The sequence below is a fragment of the Fistularia commersonii genome, chromosome 13 (assembly GCF_037954325.1).
Source record: "Fistularia commersonii isolate RoL2024-O1a breed Wild chromosome 13, RoL_Fcom_v1.0, whole genome shotgun sequence".
Classification (NCBI taxonomy): domain Eukaryota; kingdom Metazoa; phylum Chordata; class Actinopteri; order Syngnathiformes; family Fistulariidae; genus Fistularia; species Fistularia commersonii.
In genome coordinates this window covers 7008837-7036304 of record NC_141296.1, presented here as the reverse complement: position 1 = coordinate 7036304, position 27468 = coordinate 7008837, and the positions used below count along the sequence as shown (strand labels likewise).

The following is a 27468-nucleotide window of genomic DNA, read 5'->3' as shown; positions in this document are numbered from 1 at the left end:
TTATGGCAACAGTGATTTTTGTACTGAAATTTTCATACTCCAATGAGGACCAGGGCAGAATGCCAGCAGTGACCTCATTACCAGGGACAAGGGCTTGAAATATACATTCACATGATAGATTAAGCTGTTGACGCAAAAGTTGAAGCAACACACACAGGAAAATGATTGTCTGTATTAACTGTTCCCTTCCTGCCACAGTAACACTTGCCATAAGTATCTGAATCAGCAGTTCGTATCCACCTTCCCTAATCATTACGCGGTCAAATGCCTTTCACAATGATGATTCAAGCTAAGCGGGAAATACTTTGTGCGATGGCAAAAATACTGAATACAAATTTTTGGGTGAGTTTAATTTTAAAAATGTCTCCTTACCCCTTTTTATTCCTGGCATCAGAATATACTACAAAATATATATATATAAAAATATATATATTGTAAATTGGAATTTACAGCAACATTGCAAGGTAAAGAAAACCCAACACCTCCTTGTAGTCACAAGGAGTTGAGTGAAGTATCAAAATGCGATACAGCCACCTTTTACAAAGGAATCTAATAAGGGAGAAGGCAGGAAAAAACATGAAATACTCTGTCAGACCTTAAATCTATAGTGACATTGGAAGATCTAATGAACCGTGAGCTCACTATTCCCCTAGAATCCAATGTAGAACAAACAGGTCCACCCAGAGCAAGGACCAGTGCAGGTGCCTCTAGACTGACATTTTACTTTCATTACAAATCACAACTGAGGCGCCTCAAGAGAAAACTGCAGTGCTTCTAAAGGTTGCGCAATTAGTTTAAAATAATGTATGAAGCTTTTAGCTGGGGATGAAGCTTTTGGTGAGCACAATGCACATTGTGAATTGATACGTTGTATTTCTGTCTATCACCTGGCGTATTGTTTCCACAACAAACAAGAGGCATGTTGCCAAAATATGTATTTACCTGATTGGTATCCTTCTCTCTCTGGGTTTTCTCATTATACCATGGTTCATCCTGACCGGGCTTACTTTGCCACACGTACTTCAATGTTGTGCACACAAAGGCCTTGCTCACCAATATACAAAGATAAACCAGAAGAAAGGCATTGATGGATCTGGAAAAACAAAAAAATAAATGACGACAGTCAGCGCAGAAGATAAATCATATATTTTGAGCACATTACTGAGATTTTTTTCTCTGCGACATACTTCTCCACAGCAGAGCGTTTCTGAGACTTGCCCTGATAGTTGAGAGCCATTTTTGTCTCCATGCCAGAGTAAACTGCGACACCTTGAAAATGGATTGGAGAATCATTGAGAACATTTTTTCAATTTTTTTAGTCCTTGACATGACGGGTTAAACGGCATCTAATTTACCCCATATTTTTTGAGTATTCTTTAAAGTTGCCCCTTTCAGCAGCAGGTTCTCAGGGCCCAAAGACCTGCAGAAGCAAATCAATTCAACAGGATTCAGAGTTATACAGATGAGTGGTAAACAAAATTATTTAAATGGTAACCTAGCAACAGAAATACAATGAACTCTATAAAGTGTGGGTCTGGTACCAAATGCGATTGCGATCTGGGCTTTATACCGGCCCTAATGTTCTTGAGAAGGACACCAGCATTTGTTTATATGGCCATTACAAATCAATCAAAGATAAATGGCAGTAGGAGCACCCTAACAAGAGTAGCTGAAACCATGCCAGCATGAATTTGATTGTTTGTCTGCGATGAAGGATCAATAGAATAATGATTTGTGGGTGATGCAAAGGGAAACAAATGAGTGCTTAAGCACCTGTGTTTTGATTTAGCTCTTACTTTAAGTGGGTTGGAAAGGTTGTGCATGAGTACTCTCACCTCACTATCGGGTCCTGATTGTTTTTATATATATGCATTCGGCCAACAAATCTGAAACAAAAACATACAGAGAAAGATTATTGTTCAAAAGGATATTTAACATTGTTCACTATTTGATACTCATGCCATAGTGTGCATTTAAATGGGAAACAGGAAGACGACAAGCACTGGGGAAGCCCCCTTTTCTTGTTAAAAGGAGAAGAAATGACACAAGAAGCAAGTAATGGGACAACTTCTTCCTGTGTTTGTAAAACTTCAGGAGGAAAGATAACCCCAATCCAGAGACACCCCAATTGACGGTCTGTCATCCCTAAATTTTAAGGGTTGAATGAGGCTTTGGACTGAAAAAAATGAATAAGATCAGTAGTGACTTAGCAAAGTGAAAAGAGGATTACATGTTCGTGCAGCGTTCAAAACTCATGTTAACAGTTTAAATCAAGGATGATTTCAAGCTCTAGCCTCACCTGGATTGAACTGAAATATAATTAAAATTTTTAGTACGAAATTACTAACCACTGGTTTTACTCCCTGAAATATTCGGAACTGTCTCAACTGGCTGATGTGTTTGCACTACGGACCGGCCAGGGGAAACACATGCAATGTGGTGTAAATCTGCTGGGGGCACATGATGAGTGCTTACTTGTAAAGGTCAGGCTGTGGCTGTTCACACTCGATGGTGGCGATGAGGGATTCTATGTCGTTTTCTGTGTCGGGGACTGTGTAGTGTGTCTAGACAAGTGGAACAGGCAGGAAGAAGCAGCATGAACACTGATATGCTTTGGACAGGTGATCCTTTTAGAATAACCCCCAGTCCTCACATAGAAGCAAAGCAGCAAAACAGGAAAAATAAAGAACACCTCAGTGACTTCCACTTAAGCACAAAAAAACAAAACTGGACAAGACAGATTACTTTAATTCAAAGTCAGCCAGCTGAATGCAAGATCCAGTTGCAATACAATATTGCATACTGAGGGGGCAGGGATAGCACACAAAGTAAGCTTTTTTTTTTTCCAATTCCTTTTTCAAAATTCACATAAATTCTAAATAAATTTACATATTTTCTAAGTAACTAATGAACTAAACTTGTTCGTTTTGAATATTGTAAAAATGGTTAAAATATTCTAAAAGTTGTACATTACCTTATGGTTGGACTCTCCGTCTAGACTTGCAGTGGTAACAAAACACGTATCATCATCTCGGCTGGATTTGAGCAAAATTAAATCACAGGGAAAGGTCTCATCCTCCACGACCTCCACGACATCTCCTACCTGGTCCAAGAAAACGAAAAAACAAAGATGAAAGCTGTGATGGTTTCTATGCCCCAAAGACCCAGGGTAGGCTGTATCATTACCTAGATCTAGTAGGACATTTTAAACAAATCACAGAGATGTTTCGCTTGGGAGCAGAAAAAGGGAATACATACTGAAACCCAATGGCATTTCAATCATCTTTATGATTTACACAGCAGATCAGTTGAAACAAAATTCTACCTATGTTAATATCACAAAACATGTTTGGATATAGATAGCTGAGTATTAACTTTCACTTGACGACTTTTTAAAGTAACCATATTTTTTACCGTTACCTGATTTACAGGTTTGTCTAAAATTGTGAATGTGACTAACAACTTAAACATACTTGATCATGATAACCTTTAACAGATGTCCATATAAAGATTACCATCACGGCCATATTTGAACATCTAATCAGTTCAGCTGCTAGAGCATGGTGTCCCCCAGGCATTGAATCCAAATATGGGCATGTTAAGCTGCCAAGCGTGTTCTCTCAGGCCATGTCTCTAAGGTCCCATCTATTCCACTCGAGGCTTGCATGGATGCAACAGCTGAAACCTACCTTGATCTTTTCACTCTCCTTCCGTACCTTCATGCCATTCTCCAGCACTGTCACGGGGTACTTATTCACCTCATTGTCAGCCTTATGCCGTAACCAGTCCTCATAGCCCTGAAGCAACATATAAGAATCTCATTTTGCTTAGTACACCAAAACTTAGAAAGGTGGGAGCAACATATAAGAATCTCATTTTGCTTAGTACACCAAAACTTAGAAAAGTGGGAAAAGGGTTTTGTGGCAGTACTAGTATCAGTGATGTATAAATAAATACATATTTCAGGCAACACTCATTAGTATTAGGATATTAAGACAGCTCTGTTAAAGCAACATCTAATATGGTAGATGAATAAGTGTCAATAGCTAGAGTTGGATTATAAATGCCAAGCAGTGAGTTAAGCAAAATATCATAGAATAGACTATTACTTATATACACTTATATCACTGGGAGCAAAACAGTATCACACAAAAAACATAGTCTAAACTTCACAAGAACTTTAGGATAGTGACAGCAATAGAAGAGACGGTGCAGAGATGCAGCAGGTATCGAGGGAATCCGGGTAGGTGTGCCAAGGCAGAGTAAAGCCAGAAAGCAGGATTACAGGGAAAGGTGAAAGAAGGGGAAGAGACTGTCTAGTAGAGTCATGCAGAGAAATGATGCCAAGGGGATGAAAGGGAGGTACACAAGAAGGAAAGGCATCCCGTGAACAGTCAGCTGAACTACACAATTCACCTCAACCCAACTAACTGAGTCAGGCAAAGTGCCATGGTCCCACTTCAAAGCCTGGCTGTGCTATCAGTGGCTTCCATATTCCATATTTCCACAAGGAAGACTTACTGCTATTGTTTATTATAGAGGCACAGCAGTGGACTAACTAAAAAGGCAATCCTGAGGAAAAGACATCTAAAGCTGGACATGGTAACAACAGAGTCAAAGGAAGTCAATAATGTGGATCTCTGTTCTGGATCTGCTTTCTCTCCAAAAAAACAATTTTCACTTGTATTAACCACATGTCCAGCAGTGCATATTCATTCACTTCATACGACATTCAAACTAATTACTTACTGGCCACTATTTGCATATGGGATGGTTATAATATGATGACAGGTTATATTTTCACAAGAGAATCTCTTACCTGCTTGATTGCGGTTACTGTGATCACAAAAAACAAAGGTAGGCCACTGGTGACTGGGCTGGTTGGGGTGTCCACTATCACCTATTGGAAAAAAAAAAACACTTCAGAATAACCATACTGCCTTCAATATTTACTCAGTTTCCTCCAGGATCAATAAAGTATTACTGACTCTGATTCACTGGTGAAAGCACACCTAATTGATCTTGAACATAAGACAAAACAATGTTGCTGTTAGGAGAGAAATTAACAATTAAGTTGAAGTAGGTGGTGCAAGCCTTAAAAATATAGGATGCAGTTTATATATATATATATATATATATATATATATATATATATATATATATGAGCCTGACAATTACTTCATAATGTTTATCAGAAAGAAAAATCAGGGAGGTATTGAAACTTTGCAGACAAGGGAGATTTTGGAACCACAGATTTTTAATCAAGTGTACCAAGGACACAAGTGCTTAAAGATTAGGGACTTGCAACACTTTGGTTTCACTGTCCAGGCATGGGAGAGAGCCAATAGAAAGTTTGTTGGACTCACTTTAGCTGTATTAGCTCTGTAAATGTTTAATAAGCATAATTATGGATGTTGTAATGCGGTAACACCAGCCAGTTAGACACATCACCTGACCTAAGCTTGCAGCCCAAATCCCAACACACAAATCGCCTTGTGTGACTATGACCCTTAAAACCATCACAAGATTTACTTTGGTATTTTTGATCCTGGTCACCCTCAGAGCCAGGGTGTGAATTACAGCAAGCATTGACAAAACATATTCAGTTCATTGGTATTCAAAACAGGAACGCCACAAGCTGTCAGATAGACATCAGCACAAGTAAGAGCAGGAGATGAGTTTTTAAAACCGTCTCTCGTGTTTTCCTCAAATGTGCCCTGACTAACAATGAAACAGAGCACCTGATCTCTCGCACTCTCTCTCTCTCTCTCTCTCTCTCTCTCTCAGACACACACACACAAACACACACACACGCATGCACACGCACGCGCGCACGCGCACACACACACACCTGCCTGCTTACCCAGGCATTAGTGTGATAACAATTAAGCAGAGAAAGGATCAATTGCAATGCTGAGACAAGTACACATTGACCATTTGAGGAAGTGCAGATTCAGAAGGGAGTGCATTATGTATGTAGCAACTGGTGACTTCTCGGGCACAATGCAAACAAGTATGTATAAATATGTATAAAATATATCATTTGAATTCTTTAGTAAACTTTATTAAGCAATCACATTTGAGGGTCAGTCACACAGGGGAACGTATTTAACGACTACAAAAAGGACTTGGGAAAACCTCTCTCTGATGCACCAACCAGATATCAGATTTAAAAGACAGTGACCAGAGCACTTTGTCACTTCTTTGGCCATTTGGATTTTAAATAAAAGATAGAGGACTATAAAAATATCTTCTCTCCAGGAATGTCTGCTTCCATAGTGACTCTGAAAAATGTTCTTCCATATTTATGATACATTAATACATCATCTGTTATTCCCTGGAATGGACTGATTTGAAATGCATCACTAGCATAACTGGGGAAAAATGGAAAGTAAAAAGTGACCTGAAACATTCATCTGCAGTGGATTGTAAAAAAAAAACATAACATTTCTAAATGGACAAATACCATTCCTGATGCAAATGTAAAAAATTAAAATCTCAGCAACAGGAGAGAAAAGGGGGCTGCAGCTGATGGTGTGCAGGTATGCTAACAGAGCTGAAAAAAAGAGCAGCAGAAAGCCTCTTGTCTGAATCAGGAAGTACAACAAAAGGAGAAACAAAATAGAAGTCCCTGAGGTACAAAGGATCCTCCTATTCTCCTACTCATTTGCCTCTTACTGCTTCCACCAATTGGTCTCTTTCATCACTATTTCACTCTCTCCAAGCACTAAACTCCCATTCGATCAAATTCAAGCAGAGACAAGCAGTGCTATTTATAGGAGAAAGGTGCTTTTTTATCAGCCTGTGTCTATTTGTGGCACATAGAAGCACAGAGGGCTTCCTGGCTGCTGACGTTAGCAGTGCAGCGCTGCAGAAAGACAGGGGATGTGAAGGAGTGAAAGAAAGGAAGAAAAACATAAAGGGAGGAAAGAAGAAGGAGAAAAAAAAAATCACCAAATGACAAAAGGAGAAAGACAGATCTATGAGAATCGGTGATATTGAGTTGAAATAGAACACGATTTGCTTAGACCACTATGGGGAAGTGAAAATGTACATTTTGAGATTTGTAATGCAGGTGCACAAGCACTCTGCACACCTGTTTCTCTGTCATCATCTGTGACATAATTGCAAGCTGCATGGGAAAACAGAGTTGATAGGATAAGGATACCCTCAAGAGAGCCAGGATTAGTGGAGAAATGCCAACCATGCTGCAGCTTGGGTAAACACAGTCAGCAAACCCAGGACACCCACTAAGTCATATATCACGTGCACAAACACACACACAAATGAAAAAGCACATCACATTGATAATCCTTGGGCATACACACAGCAATTTGGTGAGTGATGCAAACTCACATCACCATTTACTCCCGCATAAGCTTTTTGCAAGTTAACAATTATTTCACAAATAAGATCACAACTGTGCAGAATCTAGCGCATCTATCGATTAGCTGATTCACAACAGACAAACCGGCTTTAGTGTGAAATGTAAAGAGAATAATGGAAAGTTGCCGGGAGAAAAAGTCAACACGGTTTCAGATTTGAGCTTGAAGGAATTATGACATGAAAGTAGCAGAGACATTTCCCAGTCCTGGGCTTCAGGAGGCAGTCACTTTGTGAGCTCATTCAGTCAGTATGTGACTCGAGAAAGTACATCTCTGGAGGACCCTACCACTTGCAATTGTTTACACTTGAGGGCAGCTTGCAGTTAGAGTTTATGTTACTGCTGAAAGATGATTGTCCATGGAGTCGGAAAATGTACGCAAAGAGAATGGGATGATGGAAAAGCCTCACATGAATTTCTGCTCTAATGAAGTGGAGAAGAGAATAAAAGAGGAAGGGCAGAAAATTCTGAGTAAAAGTAGAATGATAATATATTAAAAAGAATGAGAAAATCTCATATCCAGCACGCCATAAAAAAAATACAGTTTTGAAAATATATACAGTACATCACAACAATTACACAGCTTTTAACACAAACAACAAAACTGTCTAAGTCAAGTTCACCAACTGATCAGCAAATTTGACAGACATGAAAGTGTTATTTATTTATTTAGAGATGTTTGGCTTCTTAACAAATATAGGCCAAATTTTAACTACATTTGGCAAAAGTAGACTCTCTATCTATATATATATATATATATATATATATATATATTGCCTCATTTCCAAACTTTGTACCACTTAATATAGCCACAACAGTTAATTTTTTTGGATTCTTTAGTGTAATTTCTGGACGATGAGCCGCTACTTTTTTCACACGCTTTGAAAACTGCGGCTTAAACAATGATCCATCCATCTTCTTCCGCTTATCCTGCACTCAGTGTTGTGGAGGATGCTGGAGCCTATCCCAGCTGTCACCTCGCGCCAGGTCGCCAATCGCAGGGCCACATATACAGACAAACAACCATTCCCTCACTCATTCATTAAGGGCAATTTTATCAATTTTTTTCCAATTAACCTGCATGTTTTTGGACTGTGTGAGGAAACTGGAGAACCGGAGAAAACCCACACAGACACGGGGAGAACATGCTAACTCCACACAGAAAGTATCCAACAAATCGAATGATGCGGCTAATTTATGGATTTTTGGAGGCTAACAAGCTTCATGCCACCAAAACATTTAGCCTCGTCACATCGGACCAACAAAATTACTGTGAAATTCTGAGGCTGTTCAAAACATTGAAGAAAACGACTTTAATGGTTTTAGTGCGCAAGAGGAATACGGGGATAGTGATCGGCTGGAGTAGAACAAAGCAGGAATAGAAAATGGATGGATGGATGGATGGATGGATGGATGGACGGACGGACGGACAGACGAACTTTTCCTTGTGTTATTTATTAATAATCTTTTTCATCAGCCGTGCTACAGCCACGGTTCTGAGAAAAAAGACTTCCAGTACGTATTTGTGGACCAGTATGCATTTCATTAAAAGTTAGTATCTGTGTAACATCTTTGTATGTGAATATCTCATGTTACAATGTGGACACCTGCGGCTTATAGACCAATGTCGTCTAAATATGTACACATATATATATTTTTTTAGCCGATGCAGCTTATATTTAGATGCACTAAATAGTCTGAAATGACAGTATATGAAAGCTGTCTTTGCAGAGGTCCACCAATGAATGGAATAAATGGAAATCCTACTATAGACCCAAACCCTTTTGGGGGGGGGGGGGGGGGGTTATTTCCTTTTGCAACAGCACAGGTACAAAAACTAGACAGGTCAATTTTAAAAATGACAAATTCAGATAATAATTGTACTCACCTGCACCAGGAAGATGATAAGGAAGTAGAAATTTGCAATTCTTCTGAACTGTTCAAACAGATTCTTTGGTAGAAAGTTCCATAAAGTATACTGCAGAGGGAAAGGGAAACACACAAACACACGGGGAAGTCACAGACACATTTAAGTTCGATAACAGGTGAACTGTTCTTTGGTGATTTGGATGTCTATTTTTTTCCCCATAAAAGGACAATTTGTTTCAACCTAACTCTGGCTAGGACATTAAGAGAGATGAGAGGCGCATAAAACATGCACAGGCTCTTGCATACAAGTTGTCTCTGTGCAGGGGAAGGGTAAGGGAAAGGCAAGTTCAATAGCTTGGAAGTCTTTGTAAAGTCTATAGAGACAAACCCTGGGGGAATACAGGTTTAACATCGATTCAAATTGAAGATTTATCTTCTTAATTCAGCTACCCTTGAATGGAGAGCCAATACACTTGTCAAGTTGGCAACTGTTTCTTTATCCTTTGTTAGTTTTGAAGTTGTGGTGACTGCTGATATCATCAGGGCTTAAGTGCCACCTTTTTCTTGTTAGAGCCCAGAGACACAGCTTGACAATTCTCTGCTGGTAACTTTGTGATTTCAAACAAAATTTCAGGTCAAACAAAATGCGTAACAAAGCTAGCACATACACTTACACACACTCCAACCTAAACAATATTTAGTGTGTGTGTGGTGGTGGTGGGGGGGGGGGGGTCTGCATTGGCAGAGTGTTGAAATGCAACCACAGCAGATAGGTCAATCTCATTTTGTGAGATAGAAGAGAGGCTGAAAGCAATGAGGGTGGGGAGATGTAAGTGGAAAGGGTAGGTGAGTGTGATGCTGCAATAGCAAAGAATAAAAGAGGAAAGGTGGAAATAGCTCACTGCAGAGTGCAAAAGCAACCGGATGATAGAGAATGGAGTCATGGGGGAGAATAAACACTAAAGCCAGTGTAATTAAAGACTGTTTATTCTGACATACTGGGAGGAGGCAATTGATTGATGCATCCGCACCGGAACCCGCTAGACCAAGATAAATCCACCCATCCACCTACCCCGCTTTCCTCTTCCTATCACTTAACCCTTAATATCCATAAGCAAGCCAACCAGCACCTGTCAGAGCCTGCAACTAGCACAGGGCTTAGGGGTGAGAATAAGGGGGGGGTGGGCTACAGTCAATCAAAGCCCAGGAGAATGCTGTTGAAGTGTCCACCCTGCCAGTGCATTAGTAGCAGCCATGTATTTCACTGTCAGCGCCAATGCTCCAGTGGCTGTAACTACGGTACATATTCAAGCATTCGGAGAACCATGCTGAAGATGGAAGAAAAGAGCAAGATGACTTGCAAACATCTTGTCTGTGCAAGAGCTTGTTTTGCATTCCGGCGGTTGGCAGATAGGAAAGCTGAAGGGGGGCCGAATTTAAGTTTGATTTACAGTCGGAATGCAACCCTACCTTATATATGTGAGTGCGTCTTACCTTGGAGGACACGATACGATTATCACAAAACTTGGGTGGGATGAAAGCCTCACTGACAGAGGACTGCTGATGACCAACATAGATGGTTCTTCTGTCCACTCTTCTCTCATCACCTCCAAACTGAGAATGAAAAAGAGAAACACAAAAGATATAAGTGTAAGTAAATTTTGGCATGGCACATTCCAAATTAGATACAAAAATCTTCAAGAACACAGACTCCACAAGAGATAACTCAAAGCACTTTCACCAGCTGCCCGACTATTGTATTAAAATCACAGTGCGAGGGAAGAAAGACAGATTATTGTCATTACTTTGGAAGGTCAGAGACTCTGCACTTTGCATAAACATATAAACAATGACCTCAAAAGGAAATGATTAAACTAAGACATCCTGGACTTTATATAACAAGCTGTTGGAAAGAGTAACACATTACAGTTATGTGTTGCAATACTGACAAATAAAAACCAATGTCAATTTTAATCACTCCAGTAACAGGTTATGGCCCACAATAAGTCAGTATTGGTTAAATAATCAAGCTATTTTTCTATCTGTGCATTGCGGGTATAATACCATGCTCTTGAATAACAAATATGGAGCTAACTATGGTTTTGAAATAGGCATAATAGTTTTTCTCAAAAAAAGCAAAAAGGAAGGGTCACTTTATAAACATTGTGATGGAAATTCATACAACATGTCATTATTAATAGCAGGAAGTAACCAGTAAGGATATTAAAGATGTGACCAGAATACATTAGGCTTCATAGGACAGTATTGCTAAGTCACAAAGCCAGCACACAAGTAAAACAGTAACATATATTATAATTCTCTTTATTTCCCAATAAGGTTCGCCAAGGGAAATGGAAAAAAAAATTAACTTAATTATCACACATTTGGTATATTCTTGTGCAGACATCAAACATTACATTTTAGCAATACACTGTAGCAATACACTGCATTTTAGCAATACACTGTATGTGAGGCCTTGCTCATGATGTCATGACCTATCTTTAACCTAAAAAAAAAACAAAAAACTGTGCAATATTTCATTTCACTGTGCAATATTCAGAAACTGTGCAATATTGTAATATTTCATCTCATAACGGCTACACTGTGCAATATTTCATCTCATCTCATAACAGCTACACTACAATTTTCCCTTCTATAATACTATTGTGCACTCCTTACCTCACTTGTTACTAAGACACTTATAGTTTTATCACTGTTTACTAAGACACTTTATAGTTTCACTGAGACACTTTATAGTTTATAGTTTATTTTTATTTCTAATTCTGCCTTTTCTTTTATTATTTATTACTGTTATATTTTCTGTAACTCTGGCACAGCAATTCCTTCGGGATTAATAAAGTTGTTCTTATTCTTATTATTCTTATTCTTATTCTTATTCTTATTCTTATTCTTATTCTTAAAACGTCATATCTGTGTGTAACATCACTGCATGGTGGAACAATATATAGGCATCATCGCCATCAAGAAGGGGTTTTTCCCTCAATGACAAGATGCCAACATTTCTTTCACAGGACTTTTGTTTTTTAGTCCCAAAACTTCACATTGGTTTTGACACCTCTTCATTACTTTTCACACTATGGCAACTCGATGCAGAAAGCACAATGGTATCTTCTCTTTGCCTAGTCCTGCATTATCAGCATAGTTATTCTACAAAGCTGCTTAAAAAATGTTCAAATGCATAAAATTATTAGTGTTAACAGAAAATGATAAGACCTCCAAAGAACAACAAAAATGTAAACTAAGTTGTGTAAACAAAGTAGTGCAAAACCTTTGCAAGAGAAATAATGGATGGTCTTTTACAGGCCGATAGACACAACATTTGTGTCTATCATCCATCAGGATAGTATTTCAGTATATATGAATTTCTCACCATAACCAAGTGCAATGTATAAGCGCGCCTAAGTTATGACTTAATTCTCTTTCCTTTGAGGGGATTGGACATTACTCACAAGAAAAAGACTTACCACAAAGTCACTTTTCTATCCAGGCACAAAAGCAAGCGATGGTGTCCAAACAACTGGAATCCATCCAGCACTAATTTTGCACATTTAATTAAGTCAATGGTTACCAAAATGTTTTTAGTGAGCCATTGAGAAAAATACTGGCATCAATGTGTAGGCCTCACCTCCTATTTAGTTTGTACAGACTAAAGGAAATGCGTCTCCTTTTCAATTTTACATTTGGAAAACTGGCCTAGACAAGTGAGTTGAGTGGTACATGGTGATACAGACCTCTGCCTTATTTAATGTAAAGGTCACTGAAACGTTTTGAGGAGACAGATAAGAATGAACATCTTATTCTGGACAAATGCCTGGGAGGGTGCAAATTACAGCAACATGAACAGCAATCTGCTCAGTTATAACAGAAATGTTGTATCAGAATGGTCAAACGTTGATACAAATGAGTTTAAGCCTGTTTTGAGGAGGTTTATGACACTTTCAAGTAACCTTAATACTGTGCAAGTCGAAGCAACGGCAACAGAAGAGAAAATTAAATTCAGGTTTTTAAACAATACCATAACCATGCGGGGATGTGAACAATATGAAAAGGATAAACCTCTCAATAACCATGATCAATTCATTGATTATTATCGGAAGCAGTGCTTCAGGCAACTGTCCTCTCAGTATTCCAAAAAAGCCATCAAAACATCACAGCAAAAACAATTTGAGTTGATTGAAAAATCTCTCACGTCTACCTATTGCGCAGTGTCTTGCTACAGTTGCCTAGCCACGAGGATATCAGCTAAATACAATGTTTGATGCTTCTCGAGTTACAGAATAACTTGCAGAATCTAAGCAAGCTATAGTGTTCACGTAAGACCCTGAGCACACATTTTTCTTCAGAAGATGTGATTCTATATGACATGATGACATATTTCTTACGGACAATTACAAAATAGGTACTGAATGGCTATTGATTTAGTGGCAAATTTATTATAAAATTGAATCAGGATTGGGTGCTATGGGGCTCACTTCATCTTTTAGTAGTTGTTATTGCAGTGAATCGATTTATGCATGCATGTATGTGCACATGAATGCATGCATAAAGCCACATATGCAATGCAAACATTTTCAAAATAGATGAGAAACAACAAACAAAGCAATTTAATGCTAATAATGTTAGCAAAAGCGACCAAGAGAACAAGAATGTCAATAAAAATGTAAATGCACTTCAGAAAAAGTCTGACGACAATGCATAAATGAGATCAAGAGAGCAAACGTCTAATGCTCAATTGAGGTGAAAAGTAATTGCTGAGTCAGAAATAAGTGGTGCATTACAGAATTAAGTGCGCCTGAAAAGTTGCATTAAATTACCTAAATCTAATTATGCACACAATGCGAAATGTGTAGAAGCTGGGGCAGAGAGGAAAGATCCTCCAATAAAGAAGCAGGAAAATAAAGCCGTATTCAGCGACTGCCAAACAGTGTTGACTTGGTCTGATGACACTGTGGCCTGTCACCCCATGTCACTATTTAATGACTACTGGCTTTGTCACCATCTCAGCGCCACCAGATGGACAAATAAGCACTTAGTAAGAAAAAAGGTAGAAATGGTAAACTGTAATTAAAAAGTCAAACCCCCAATTTCAAAACATCAATTGAATAAACTGAATTATTATTAACAACATACTAAAAAAAAATCTTATCTCTATATTGTATAAATATCAGAAAATCAAAATATTAAACCTGTATTTTTTTTAAAACTCAGAAAACAATTTTACATTAAAAGATTGAATGGTGTTCACTAATTTCAGCTTGGGAACCTGTGAGTTTCACTGTCAGTGCAATTTTTTACCACCCATAACCATTTGATCAGGGAAAGCAATTCAAAACACCCAAATGACTAACTACAGTTACCAAGAAATAAAAAAAGATAAGCAGACTGTGACCAAAAATGGTAGCACCTTTTGGTTGAAAGACTGATATGAATTAGATATAGACATGCTTGGTGGATTTCGATACAAGCTCTCTGGTGTCTATGACAAACATTTGTCCCAATGGCCTGCCTTATTCTCCTGATGTAGTTCTTATCAGCTGATAATTTTTTTCTCCAGATGTAGTTCTTATCAACTGTTTGTCTGCAGGTGGAGTTATTAAAGGGGAACAATTCACTTCTCAACAAAAGTTGGGTGGATTTAGTTGACATCATGGACCACCAATACAAGAGTTCATTACACAGTTAAGTTTTACAGTGAACCAAAAAAAATGTCAGCCCTGATTCACTGAAGCAGGTGCAAACCAGGGGTTCTAAATGTTAAGATCGAATGTCAAATTGTATAAAAACATGTTTGCAGTGGGTTTGCAGTGTGCGTTGAATGAAACATCCACTATTTCAGACATAGCATGTAGCATCATCCAAATTTTGGCTAACCCATATGTAATGAGTCAAAAGTACAAAGCAAAGTAAAGCAGCTGCTTCAAAATAAACATACATTTAGATATTAATAATCTGCAAGTCAAAGTAGAGAAGTGCTTAATGCTGGACTGACTGTTCACTCAAGTGTCGCTTAGGCAGCACACACACATACATATGTAAACATATATCCTCGATCTACTTTTAAGCATAAGCAACATAAATTTCCATGAATATTTACAGAAACAAAGGAAAACATTTACATGATCCCACCCGCAAGAATCATGCAAAAAGAATATATCATTTGATAAAATCATATACACAACGTCAAAAGTAACTTGTTTTTTAACTAAAGAAGCACTGCGGAAAATTGAAAAATGAAAGCTCTAATGAATTCTGTTGTGTACTCTTTGTTCTCATCAGTCTACACTTCTGATTTTGTAACCAGAAGTGCAGACAAAAAACAATAAGCTCAGGCACTACGGAATGCAGGAACCGTGCCATTAAGCTTTAAAAAATCCACTTAGAAAATCTACTTTAACACATTTAATGAGGTGTGAGGGAGCTGTGGGAAGAGGAGAGAGCACCAGGGACCTATACTGCATGTCTTTATGTCCTGCCTGTATACTTACAGCACTCTGAATGACACTAGGAACGTCAGATATGTTGTAAACTATGTTGTAAACATTTTCCTGACAGAAATGAAAAATGAAGTGCATTGCATTCATTATAATCACTTTTATTGTATCCCACGAAAACGCTCTAAATGTGGAACCTGGACTTAGTTCAACTACAGTCTTCTCTATCAGGTCTTATGTTGTTGCTCTACTATATGTGTAAGCATCACAAGTATTTCTTTCACTATCATCACATTGTTTTCTTATTACCATAATGACTATAACTCAATTAATTTCCATCTAGCATTGATAAAGTCTTTCGACCTACTGTGAACAAGGGTTACAAAGTGAGGCACTACAGAAAATTTATTATTTTGAGTAGAACTAAGCCACAGTGTTCTAGCTGCCTCAATGTAATGCAATAAATAAAACAAAATGCTGGAAGTGCAGTTAACAGTTTGAAAGTGATAATCATAACACTTAATACCTGTCACTCTGTCTGCTGACGATGACAACATGAGCACTATGCGGAGTTGAATGTTTGAAATCAAGGACAAAGAGGCCCACATGAAGTCAATGTTTTAAGTCACTGCAGTACCCAGTCTGGCACGCGCTTCTCTTTCATTCTCAAACTCTAGTTCGCCAGCCAGATTCCCTGTCCTTTCTCAGCATGCTCACTCTCTCTCTAATTGTAACTCTCTCAGTTGTGATTACACATCCAAGTACTCACTGCACCGGCTGCAGTAGAGCTTCAGAGGCAAAAGTATCTTTTGAAGTTTAAATAGCACAAAGACAACATCAAATCTGGCTTAATCTTCTGTCATATCAATGTTTTACTTGTGCTACTGTGTTCAAATATCCGGGGCAACAAACAAGTGCTTCACCATGTTATGTCACATGAGCTAATTTGTCTAATTTCAGCACAAAGATGTTAAGTGTAAAAGATATTCATTGTACATTAGAAAACGATTACCAACAAAAGCAATTAATGTTGAGTAACTTTAGTTTAACTCTGAAACTGAGACAAGTGATGTACTATCAGAAAAGCCTAACAAGAATGGTTGTCAATTTTGCCAAAATATCATCGCTCATTTTGAAAAGTGTGGCAGTAGTTTAACAAATGAATGGAAGTATAAAGTACCTTCAGTATAATTAACAAAAACTCCAACTGTAAAAACTATCGCTCTCAAACAATTTGCATAAATACTGACGACAAACTGTATTACACAGAAGCATACTTAATCAAAGAGAAGCAAAGCCATTACCCCATAGTCAAACAGGCGTTACCTCCATCTTGGATTCCCCGACACTTGGCCAATGGTATAGCATAAAACCCCACTATTATAGGCTGGGCTGTCCTCTGGCTGCTGTTGGCAGAGTAATAAATTGCCTCGGAGTAATAATAGTCCAACTTGAACTGAGGGTTGATCCTAAAGAGCTGTTATAGATAGGCAAGGGCTCATTGTTCTCTGAGCATTGCTGCAGCTGTACACGACACAGAGAGTCCTGTATCATGGGCTGGTACTGGCCTACATTATACTGTGTCTCTTGACAATGGGAAAGAAGGGACACTCATCTAGACCTTGCAAAAGGGAGCTGCTTACTCAATTATTGTCGAACCTCCTAGAGTGACACTGCTCTAGCTACTTTTTTTGCAACAACTGCAAAAACTCTTACCATAGATATTTTGTGATTAAAATTGTCCTCAACTAATCATAAACTTTTAGCGTTGAACCTTAAGTAGAAACCTTGAAAACAAAGTCATCGTCTCTGAAAAGCTTTTCATACGAGGGTAGATTTCTGTTGTGTAAAGAAAAAAGAAAAAGAAAAATTTGGGAGCGAGTCAGGCAAAGGGGAAAAGTGCCACTGCCTATAACGGAAATCGCAATGTTCCCAAACATAACTCTGGAGTAACAACTCAAAGAAAAAGACGAAAAACCCATTATGTGTTCACATTCAGTTATACATTCAGCACATCAATCAAATTTTGCCCCTGTCTTTGACTCCAGCCCCCCACTACCATGAGTAGTGGTGCACCACTGATCAGCACAGGGGAGCAGTTAGGGAGTCAGCCTCTTGCTCAACAACGCTAACAGACTAAGGGAGTTTGGGTAATGGAACCAGGAAGGAACTTTCGGTTCCAGTACGACTTGTCTTACTAAACCAATTAAACGATATCTTGCTTTGTGAATGTCACCACAAGGAAAGTTCTTGTTTAAACACGTTTACTATCTCAAAGTACACAATCACAATTATAGGTTGGTTGCTTTTATAATCATATATGGTGCAACTCAATTTCTTTTGCTTTACTTTTGACTGATAGCAACCAATCAGTAGACAGTACAAAAAGTACTAGAAAAAAATGTAAGTAAGTAAACAAATAAATAAATAAATAAATAGAACATGAACTGTTTGAGGGGAAATGTTTTATCCTCTAAGAGCCAGAAAAGGGAGGACATTTCAACTGTGGTCTAGTCACACTTTGATCTATAATTAAAGAGAATTTAAAGTGGTGTAGCCATAAATGGAATGTGGTTTTTCTCGGCAAGTGCACACATTCTCTGAACTATTTTTGTGCAAAACAAACGCCAGATATGCCTTTTGAGATGTATGTTCTGAAATTAGATTTTTTTTTTCCCCACTACAATGCAATTGTAGCAATTTAAATAATCCAGGCCCCATGTCAGGTTTTATCTTGGCTACTCGCAAAGTCATTGTATAGTATACACTAAATCTTCCAGTCAACTGCATCTCTTCTAATTACATAATAACGCATTAGGCTGCACATGCCATATTTGTACATTGATTACTCATCATTCAATGCTGCATGGAGATCCTGATGGGAAAAAGTCAATTTCCACCTTGTCTTCTAGTTAGGTGGACATGGTTGAGTTAGGTTCAGACTTCTTTTGAGCACTAACCACATAGAAATAGGAACAGGAAATACTCGAACGCCCTCCATCCTCATCTCAACATCTGCAAGTACCTTCTATTTTCAGGTGGCAATGAGATACTGCTATAATTAAACATTATAGACGCAGGCTCCACTCCTCCTTCTGTGGTTAGACACACACACATACATACAATATAGACCAAGACACACACAGACACAAACAATACTCGGTAAAGCTTAAGTTGGCACGGCACAGAAATGTTCTAGAGGAGCATTTATAAATATATTGATGAGAATGCATCTGAGTACCTCTAGCCTGGATACATGGGTCAAGAATGGGAGGAGCAATGAGGAGGGAATTCAAAATATATGAAGCAGCATAAATTATTTAGGCTTACAAACTGAGAATTCAACCTAGCCTTTAAAAGGAAGTGCAAGTTTGCCACAAAAGCCATCCATGCCCCCTTCCCTGGTATATATCTGATCCTACTACTACAATTTTTAATCATAACACAAACCCTAAACTGTGTCCATGAGGTGAACACAGAAATGTGAGATGGAGACATAGAAAAAGACTAGAGGTATCCCCCTTGTTTCAAATTAGTATCAACTGTTTCAATGATGACAGGTTTACTCACAACCCTTCTCGGTAATTTGCCTTTTTCATTGCATTGCCTTGCGTAAAACATTCAGCGGTAATATGTTTATTGTCCTCTTCCGTGTTGTGAAGTACCTGCCTTAGCTTTGGTATCATGATTTGGCAGATTGTAGACAACCAGACAGAAGAGGGAAGACATAAGAGTTTAGCAATTCTCTTCAGCAGCCAGCTCACAGTGCAAGACTAATGGGAGCAAAACTGAGCAGCTAGAATCAATACACATCTCTAGCTCCTAATCAAACTGGCCTAATAAATCAACTGGTGCTTCATACCCAGTACATAGTCTGTGGCCTTTAGATGCACTCTTACACTGACTTCCCATGAGAGGGGCAAATCTGTTCAAGGATTCTTAAGTCAGCAGCTTAAAAGACTTTTTACATGTTTCCAACAGGTGCGTCTAGCTGCCCATAGACATGAATAAGTGGCAGCCAGATTGAAATTAAAGCAGATTCAAACACACAAGAAAAAAGAATGAAAACATTTTGGAGAAAACATTAGAAAACTAGGAAGATAATAAAAATGATGAAAAGCACAGGGTATTATCTGATACACTTATTCAAATACTGACATGCTAGATGAAAAAAGTAACGAAGAGGAACAATTAAAACATTGTCTTAAATTGCTGTGAATCTTGCATGAGTAAAGGTTTGTATGCATACATCAAAGATCTGTATGTGCCCATAAACAGCCTGTGATACTGTTTTGCAGAGTTTTGGCTCTTACATAAAAGGAGGAAATTAACTTCTGACCTGTAATACCCATACATTAAAAACTTCTCTTTTCAGGTCAGGGCTGTTAAGTGTTTAGGTTAGACGCAGATGTAAGTGCATCATTGTGCAGCAAAGTTCAAGCAACAATGTCAAACTGAGTGCAACTTTGACCCCACCTTCATCTCCCTTTTGATATCTGGCAGTAAGATGAATCTTGACTGATCAAATCGAAAGTCGCTCTAAATACAGATCATAACACACTAAGGATGTGTTGAGATTTGTTTACTAGGACAACAGTAACAGAGGTGGTCAGGGACCCCAAAAATCTCAGTTACTTGTATCACAAGAAAAATACATGCCTTCAAATGAGCAAACAGCAACATTTTTATCAGGACTCTTAAATATAGTATAAAGTGCATAGTGATATTTCATGATTTTAGTGAGATTACGTTACATGTCAAGACTCAATTCCAGCTGCCATTTGAAGAACCAATGGTCGCAGAATAATTTGTGCTAGCATTCAGCTGAGTGGCATTGATGTTTTTTGAGAACCATGTCTGTGTCTCACATTGTCTGACATTGTATCTTGTTAAGCTAACATGGCTACACATGTGCTCAATTAGCGATGCACTTAATCGATTACAGGGCTAAATTCTTGTGGACAATTAATTGGGCAAAATAGAATTACATCATTGTAAAAAAAGAAGAGGAATGCAGGACGCTTGGACAAGCCACAGTAAACAGACCTTGTTGGAATTACTTCTTTCTTCAAGATGTCTGAAATAAAAATTTCCATTCCTCTTTCGAGAGCCTTTAAACCAGGGTTCTGACATATTTCTCTATTTTGGAATATTTTCGAAACTCAGACCAGCTGACCAATCTTTATGAAAGTTATGACTCAACACCAATGTCACGAGAATTTATTGATGTAGACTCTACAGCAAGAAATATTTGTGACGTAGGTGTTGACTCACAACTCTTATTTTATGCTCGACAGTGTAGAGCATAAAATAAAAACACCTGTGGAGCCCTCCTTTTCTGGTTTTAAAGGATTAGGCTACCTTCAGAAATTTCATTTGGACTGAGCAAAAGTACATCTAATTACTACAGTAAGAAAAACAGATGCATGTGCTGTTTTGTGGAGTTTGTCTGTGTGTGTGTATGTGTTATTCTTGCCAGTAAGGCAGGAGCTTCCTCAATGAATACTATCGCATTTCCTCCAGCCTCCACCTCTCCCAGATCACATAGCTGCCTTCAAGGGCTTGAACTAACATCAAAGGTAATTGTGTGATTTTTGCATTCGAGTCAGAGCTTTATAACCTCTTGAGATCCCCACCCCACCTTACCACTGATGAATAAGGCCGACCCCACTCTTTCAAACAAGCATCTTGCAACAATGACACATGGGCTTTAATGGCACAGTGCATCGTCGCTTGAGAGCCGAATGAGGACCATGAGGCCTCATGGTGGCTTTTGGTTTTGAGCAGTTACTAGCTTTTCTTCTTCCCTCTTGGCAAGAGAAATGTGGTGTGAATAAGGAGGCAGAGAGTCTGAGATAACGGCACACTGTGCATCTGAGGATGGCTGCTCTGCACAAAATATTATTTACAGCTCACAGCAAAGAGAAAATACAGCAGCAATCCTCTCTAGAAGCAGAAAAATCAGCTGATCTGGCAACACTTAAGAGACCGTCCAGGAGGAGGGTCAGACAGTATAATTATTATATTGCTTCTATTTATTTGCAGCCAATATCTATACTGCTCACGTCCCCTGTGGGGAATTCAACTCAATTGTGACAACAGGTTACTTGTGCATGAGAGGATGATAAAGAGGCAGTAAAGGCTAGCATTTATAAACCTGGTCTTGCAGATGGTTTTTCACATTCAAACAATCCACTCATGACTGAGTTGTGCAAAAGAAAGGTAATAAAACAAACAGATGACCTTTAAAAAGGCAGGTAATATAGGTGGAGGAAACCAAAGGCTTAAAATGCTATTATCTTAATGCTCGAGTCACATTACCCTGTAATTGTAATTCTAAATATACTGCCATGTGTTATTACATTTCTTTCTTTGCAACAATGAGTTTGAAAGGAAATGTTTTTCATCATCATCAATGGAGATGGCGTAGATTTTATATCCATGTAAGATCAGAGTTTGATATCATTAACTCCTTGAATGTTAGACAGATACCGCTGATCCAAGTTCTATTAAGCCTTCATTGAGAACATAATGACCTTCTCCTTCACCTGCTGGTTCCATTCCATCACCTAACACGACAGGAATTGCCTGGAGCGCACCACCTTTGTCTACTCCAAAATAAATGGCCACCCCCCCTGCAGAACTCTCTCCTGCTTCCATGACAGTAAAATTTTAAAAACAGCCAAAAGATTCTCTAAGACCAGTCCCACATCTTAAACCCGGCCTTCGAGTGGCTTCCATCAGGTCGCAGACTTTGCTAACCCGCCTGCAAAACCCAGAGAGGAGCAACCGTTGTCCCCAAAGCTGTCCAACTCTTCTATTACCACCAACCCTGCAAACCCCTCATCGCAATACGAGCCATATGTGTGTGTGTGTGTGTGTGTGTGTGTGTGTGTGTGTGTGTGTGTGTGTGTGTGTGTGTGTGTGTGTGTGTGTGTGTGTTCAACCCATATATTTTTTGTTGTTCACAATTTGTTGTTGCTACCCCATGTGCTCCCCAATTGCCCCCCGGGAACCAATTGTTTTTTTTCTGCTTCTGATTCTGATTACATTCCACAGAATTCCCTGGGCCACGAACTCAAAAGTGTTTTTCCCCCTCAGCAGGTAAACCTGAGACCACACAGCATTGCAGTTTGACTGTTAAGCAGTGTATTCACTGTTTAAGGCTAGTCTGCGAGGTTAAAAAAAATGAGAACAGCAATCTTGTGGCAGATATGTGATACTGGCATAATTGGAAAAAAAAAAAAACACATCAATTTTTTGATGAGCCACACATCACATTAATCTAAACAGGCGCCCTTCTAATTGCAGGATGTTAGCTTTTCCTTTGCTGCTTTGTATCTGCTGGACTGCCATGATGTCTTCTTCTTGTCACATTTTCTGTAAAACTGTGCTGTAGCAAAGTCCATTTTACTGACTGATGCCCAGCATTATTTACAGTATGTTCTGTCATACCCAGTGGAGAAGGCACCTAACCTCTGGGGCCAGGGGCAGATGGAGCACCATTAATCTTAGTTATGATTTGACACCAGTTTTTTGCCCTTTATGATGGTTATCACAATGAAGACAAGCAATCAGAAGAAAATATCAAATGAATATAAAATTGGTGAGTATTTAAATAATCCTATCAATTTAAAAAAAAAAGGGGTATGGATTTAGAAAAGATGTTTGGACTACACTCTGAATTGGCAAAATCACACTTTTGGCTGGCCATTTCAGGCATTTAGGCTGGAATAGCAGCTGGAATATGTGATTGGTAAAACAAGACAACAAACATTTACTTATGAATTTTGATGGCTGCTCCGGATTTTGGGCTAAGGTACAATTTCATTGTTGACACAGCCAACTGATAAGCCGACTGTAAGTTCAGACACCTAATGTTGGCTCTGAACAAACACAATCTTGCTTTGGAATCAAGGGGAAATAGGCTGTTTGTTCATTGTCCCTGCCTTGAGCTTTTTGTCCTAAATCCTTGGATGTAGGAGGCAATGCTTTCATTGTTTGATTTTCAACATCCACTTCCACATTGTACAAGTTTTAATGGTGGGATGACAATTAGCAAACATCATTACCAGTAAAAGCCTCCTTCCTTTTCTAAGTAACACGCAATGAAAATGCTGCCTATGTAACATTACCCTTGGCTCTGTGAAATGCCTCAAGCCATGTACTTTTGTTTTGCTCTGTCACCTTGTTGCATAGGTTATTAAGGTCTTGAGGCAATTTGAGTGTTTAAAATAACTGAGAATCACATTCTTTATATTTCATGTGGTTGAGATTTAAAAAAGTATTGGATTTTTTGTAACGGATGATGCAAAAAGTTGTTGTGAAAAAGCCTATAAAAAATCAGTTTGAGAGGCTAAAAATCAGCAGACAGTGGAATGACAGTCATTCCTTGAAGCTGTGCAGTCATTATTCCCCCAATCCCAACAGTCACTCCAGTTTGCAATGACAAATCTGCTCTGTGCATAAATGTGAGGTATTGTTTTATACATAAAAAAATTATTGTCAAGATCCAGACAGATATAAAAGCAAGTGTTGATGTAAAATTCATCAGTATCTAACTCATTCTACCTCTATTTTCTTATCAGAATCAGTATTTTAGGGTTCTTTTTTTTTCATACTATATATCTGTGATGTTTATACCATTGGGTTATTATCGCTGTAGAAAACTGAATTTTAGTAGCAAAGGCTGATGATGCCAAAAAGGAACCATCAACTCAGTGAAAGTACAATCCACTGGCTCCACTTTGCTAAAACATGTGCTTAGTGCAGTTCATTAAGTCACTTTCATATGTGCACTGAACCTGAAATGTTCTCTGGTTTACCCAGATGGTCTGTATATGTGAAATCAAATGTCAGCAAAAGATGAGTCCAACTTTAAATGGTCTCTAACATACCCAGTTCCTTTGTGCAAATCCCTGTTAACACTAGATTCACAAAAACACTTTTTTCAAGTTGATTCACAGTGACTTGTGTGTGTTAGGGTTTATCAAGTGACTGGAGTGAAATAAAAACCACATTCTGCTTACACAAGAGAGGCTGAGAAGGGCATTGAAGACATCAAAACTAAGTGGAGACCAACCATTTTGGAACTTTGACTCCAGTAATCTCAAACAAAGCAATAAGCTGTTTTGCAGCTTAGGTAGCATTCTGCCCCTTCGAGCACACTACACAAATCCACCAACATCTCCTAACCCCCAAAAGGGATACATCTGAATGAAAAAGTCTGTTGCTTTGAGCATTTGTCAGAATATGGTTGTCAAAGGGTTGTAGGCTTTTGTTGTTTTTCTTTGTTTTGTTTAAAATATGGTCAACCTAGAGGAGACAATCCCATTCAGCTCTTTTAAGGTGAAACATGGTAATTAAAATAAAACATTTATTGATCATTGCCCATGTCTGATGAATGTATTTGCACATATTGCAAAGTACAGTGCTATTTTTTGCTCATCTCCTGGTGTCTCATCAAAAAAAAAAAAATCTTGCTTTACATAGGTAATCAATCTCAACACTTTTTAATTCATATGTAAAGTCTGCAAATTGTTTCTTCAAAACAAGGAAACTATTTCTTTCTTTGTTTTTTAATAAATAATTTTGATGAGAAACTGCTGGACAAACAAAACATGAAATGGAAAATTCTGTTGGATCTTTTATGTGCCTCTGGACTAGCGGAATAGGTGCTGTACAAATACAATGTTTTTCTTTCTTTTCTTTTTTTTTTATTTATAGAGAAGGATTATCCCTTCCTACTCTGTTCCCACTTTTTAAACCAGAGGGAGATGAGAATGGATACTGGACATCAGTTGGCAACAAATGTTCATCTTTCAATGCCTTGATCAGCCACTACATTATCTACTGATGGTTCTACGGTTATAAATTGACACTTAACATAATGAGAAGTTCTAACTTTCAAATATGCCACAGGATATTTCCTTCAGGTGTTAACTGAACCAGAATATTATACAAGAAGTAACGTGTTTTTTTTATTTGTTTACTGTGAATGTGACATTGCCTCAAAGTGCTAAGTTGACATCTTCAGGCAGAAGTACAGGTAAACATATTTTAAAGTCGAAAAGCCCAAATGATTAGGCTGATATTCTTGCAGCATATAAATGTTTACTCACAGACATTATTCACCTACAGGTGCAAGATATTTTCTCCTAATACGAGAAGCGCAGTTTCGAGCCAACTTAAGTGATCAATTACACTTTTGGACAGATTAGATAGATCAGCTTTGCAGTAATCTAGCCATTGATAATCTCTCTCTACAAACAACTTACTGCAGCTTGGGTACATCTCTCAGATGTTAAAGAAAGGGATATGGTGTATTTTTGTCTTATTTGGTCCATCACAAGTTTTCAGAAGACTAAGTTGTCACTTCAGTGACGGCTTTATTACTTTGCCAAAGCAGTATCGAACTAGATAACAAACCAGTTATACCTTAAATGATTAGTCGGTTACTGGATTAGACTAACAAAGGAATCCAATGCTATTTGGATATCCCGTTAAGCATTTTTTTCAATTGTTTATCCAGTAAAAACATCCTATTTCATTTGGTTGCAACTTCTCAAATTTCCTCAATGGGGATCAACAAAGTACTAGCTAATCCTTAACGATGCTTTTTTTAAAACAGACCACATGGATCCCCACAGGACAATATTTGCCTCTAAATCAACCCCGCCCTTTATCGTGTGTGTGTGTGTGTGTGGTAGTGAGTTCAGCTCGGTTCAACTTCCATTAGTCGTGACTTCCTGGGCTCAAAGAACTTGCCTAGCAGTTAGCTAACCGGCTGATGGTGAAGTGAAGTCAACAGCTGCTTCATCCTCTCACTCCGTGTGCGTGGCGCCGCGGTGTCGCCCACGACGACCCATTCACGCGTTAACGTCGAGGATGCAACACGGAAATGACTAGAATTCGAGTAATTAAAGGGCACAGACGTGTCACTTAAAACGCTAACAGTATTTCACAAGCTAACCGTATGTATGTGTGTCAATATGTGTGTGTGTATGTGTCTTCCATACCCAGCGGTTCAGTCCTCTCCGTAGCATCTTCTGGTTTATCTTCTTTGATTTCGCAATGCCGGATAACACTCCGGATCCGCCTCCGGCTCTGTTTCAGCTCCTCCGGAGAATAACTTCACATTTATGTTATTGCGCCTGCTAACGCCTTAGCTATCTACTCTCTACTCTACCGTTAAGTCTAAATGACGTTACATGAAATGTGGCAGTGACGCTACATCGTTTCCATTGTGTTGGGTTTCGGCGTCTTCCCACCATTCGCATTCTCTTCCCCCGGACTAGTTTTTTTTCCGCGTTGCGGTGTACTAATCGCTCTTCCCCTGGCTCAAGGCTGAAACTGCCGCTGACATGACGCTCCGTGTGCCCTGTTGCTGGGACTTGTGCGATTCATTTGCGTCTCTCAAGTCTAGCCTCCCCCTCCGGCCGCCGACCCAGAAGCTGCCGCACACCGGAAAGTAACTTCTCTCCGTGGATTCCCGCCGTCCGGCCGCCTCGCCTCCCTGTCAACCAATTTTCACTTCAGCGGCGGTGGCAGCAGCAGCAGCAGCAGCAGCGGCAGCTCCACAAACGTTCCCACGTTCGGAAGCTCCACCCGGCGAAGGTGCGGTGAGTTTCACCCCACACTGTATTCTGGGTAATGTGGTCTAAGAGTTGAACTACGGCATCGCTTAGCATTCCTGAATACGAAACGAGATGTTCCGTGTCAGTCAACGCTGACTCATATAACTTGGCTGTTCTTGAAAGCGGG

General features: G+C 38.8%; 1 protein-coding gene across 8 annotated transcripts in view; it reads right to left on the bottom strand.

Annotated features, from left to right (window-relative positions):
- Positions 1–26998, bottom strand: part of atp11c (ATPase phospholipid transporting 11C (ATP11C blood group)) — a 39442-nt gene extending 12444 nt beyond the window's left edge. For all 8 annotated transcript variants that reach the window (XM_086158122.1, XM_086158123.1, XM_086158124.1 and 5 more), the window contains exons 1-11: positions 26724–26998; positions 10748–10867; positions 9273–9362; positions 4820–4900; positions 3690–3797; positions 2975–3103; positions 2476–2564; positions 1836–1886; positions 1356–1420; positions 1188–1269; positions 943–1093 (exon numbers count right to left, since the gene is read on the bottom strand). In XM_086158122.1, the coding sequence (XP_086014248.1) occupies positions 943–1093; positions 1188–1269; positions 1356–1420; positions 1836–1886; positions 2476–2564; positions 2975–3103; positions 3690–3797; positions 4820–4900; positions 9273–9362; positions 10748–10867; positions 26724–26750 (993 nt within the window). In that variant the 5' untranslated portion in view covers positions 26751–26998. The remainder of the gene's footprint in view (positions 1–942; positions 1094–1187; positions 1270–1355; positions 1421–1835; positions 1887–2475; positions 2565–2974; positions 3104–3689; positions 3798–4819; positions 4901–9272; positions 9363–10747; positions 10868–26723) is intronic.
- Between the last annotated feature and the right edge of the window lie 470 nt (positions 26999–27468).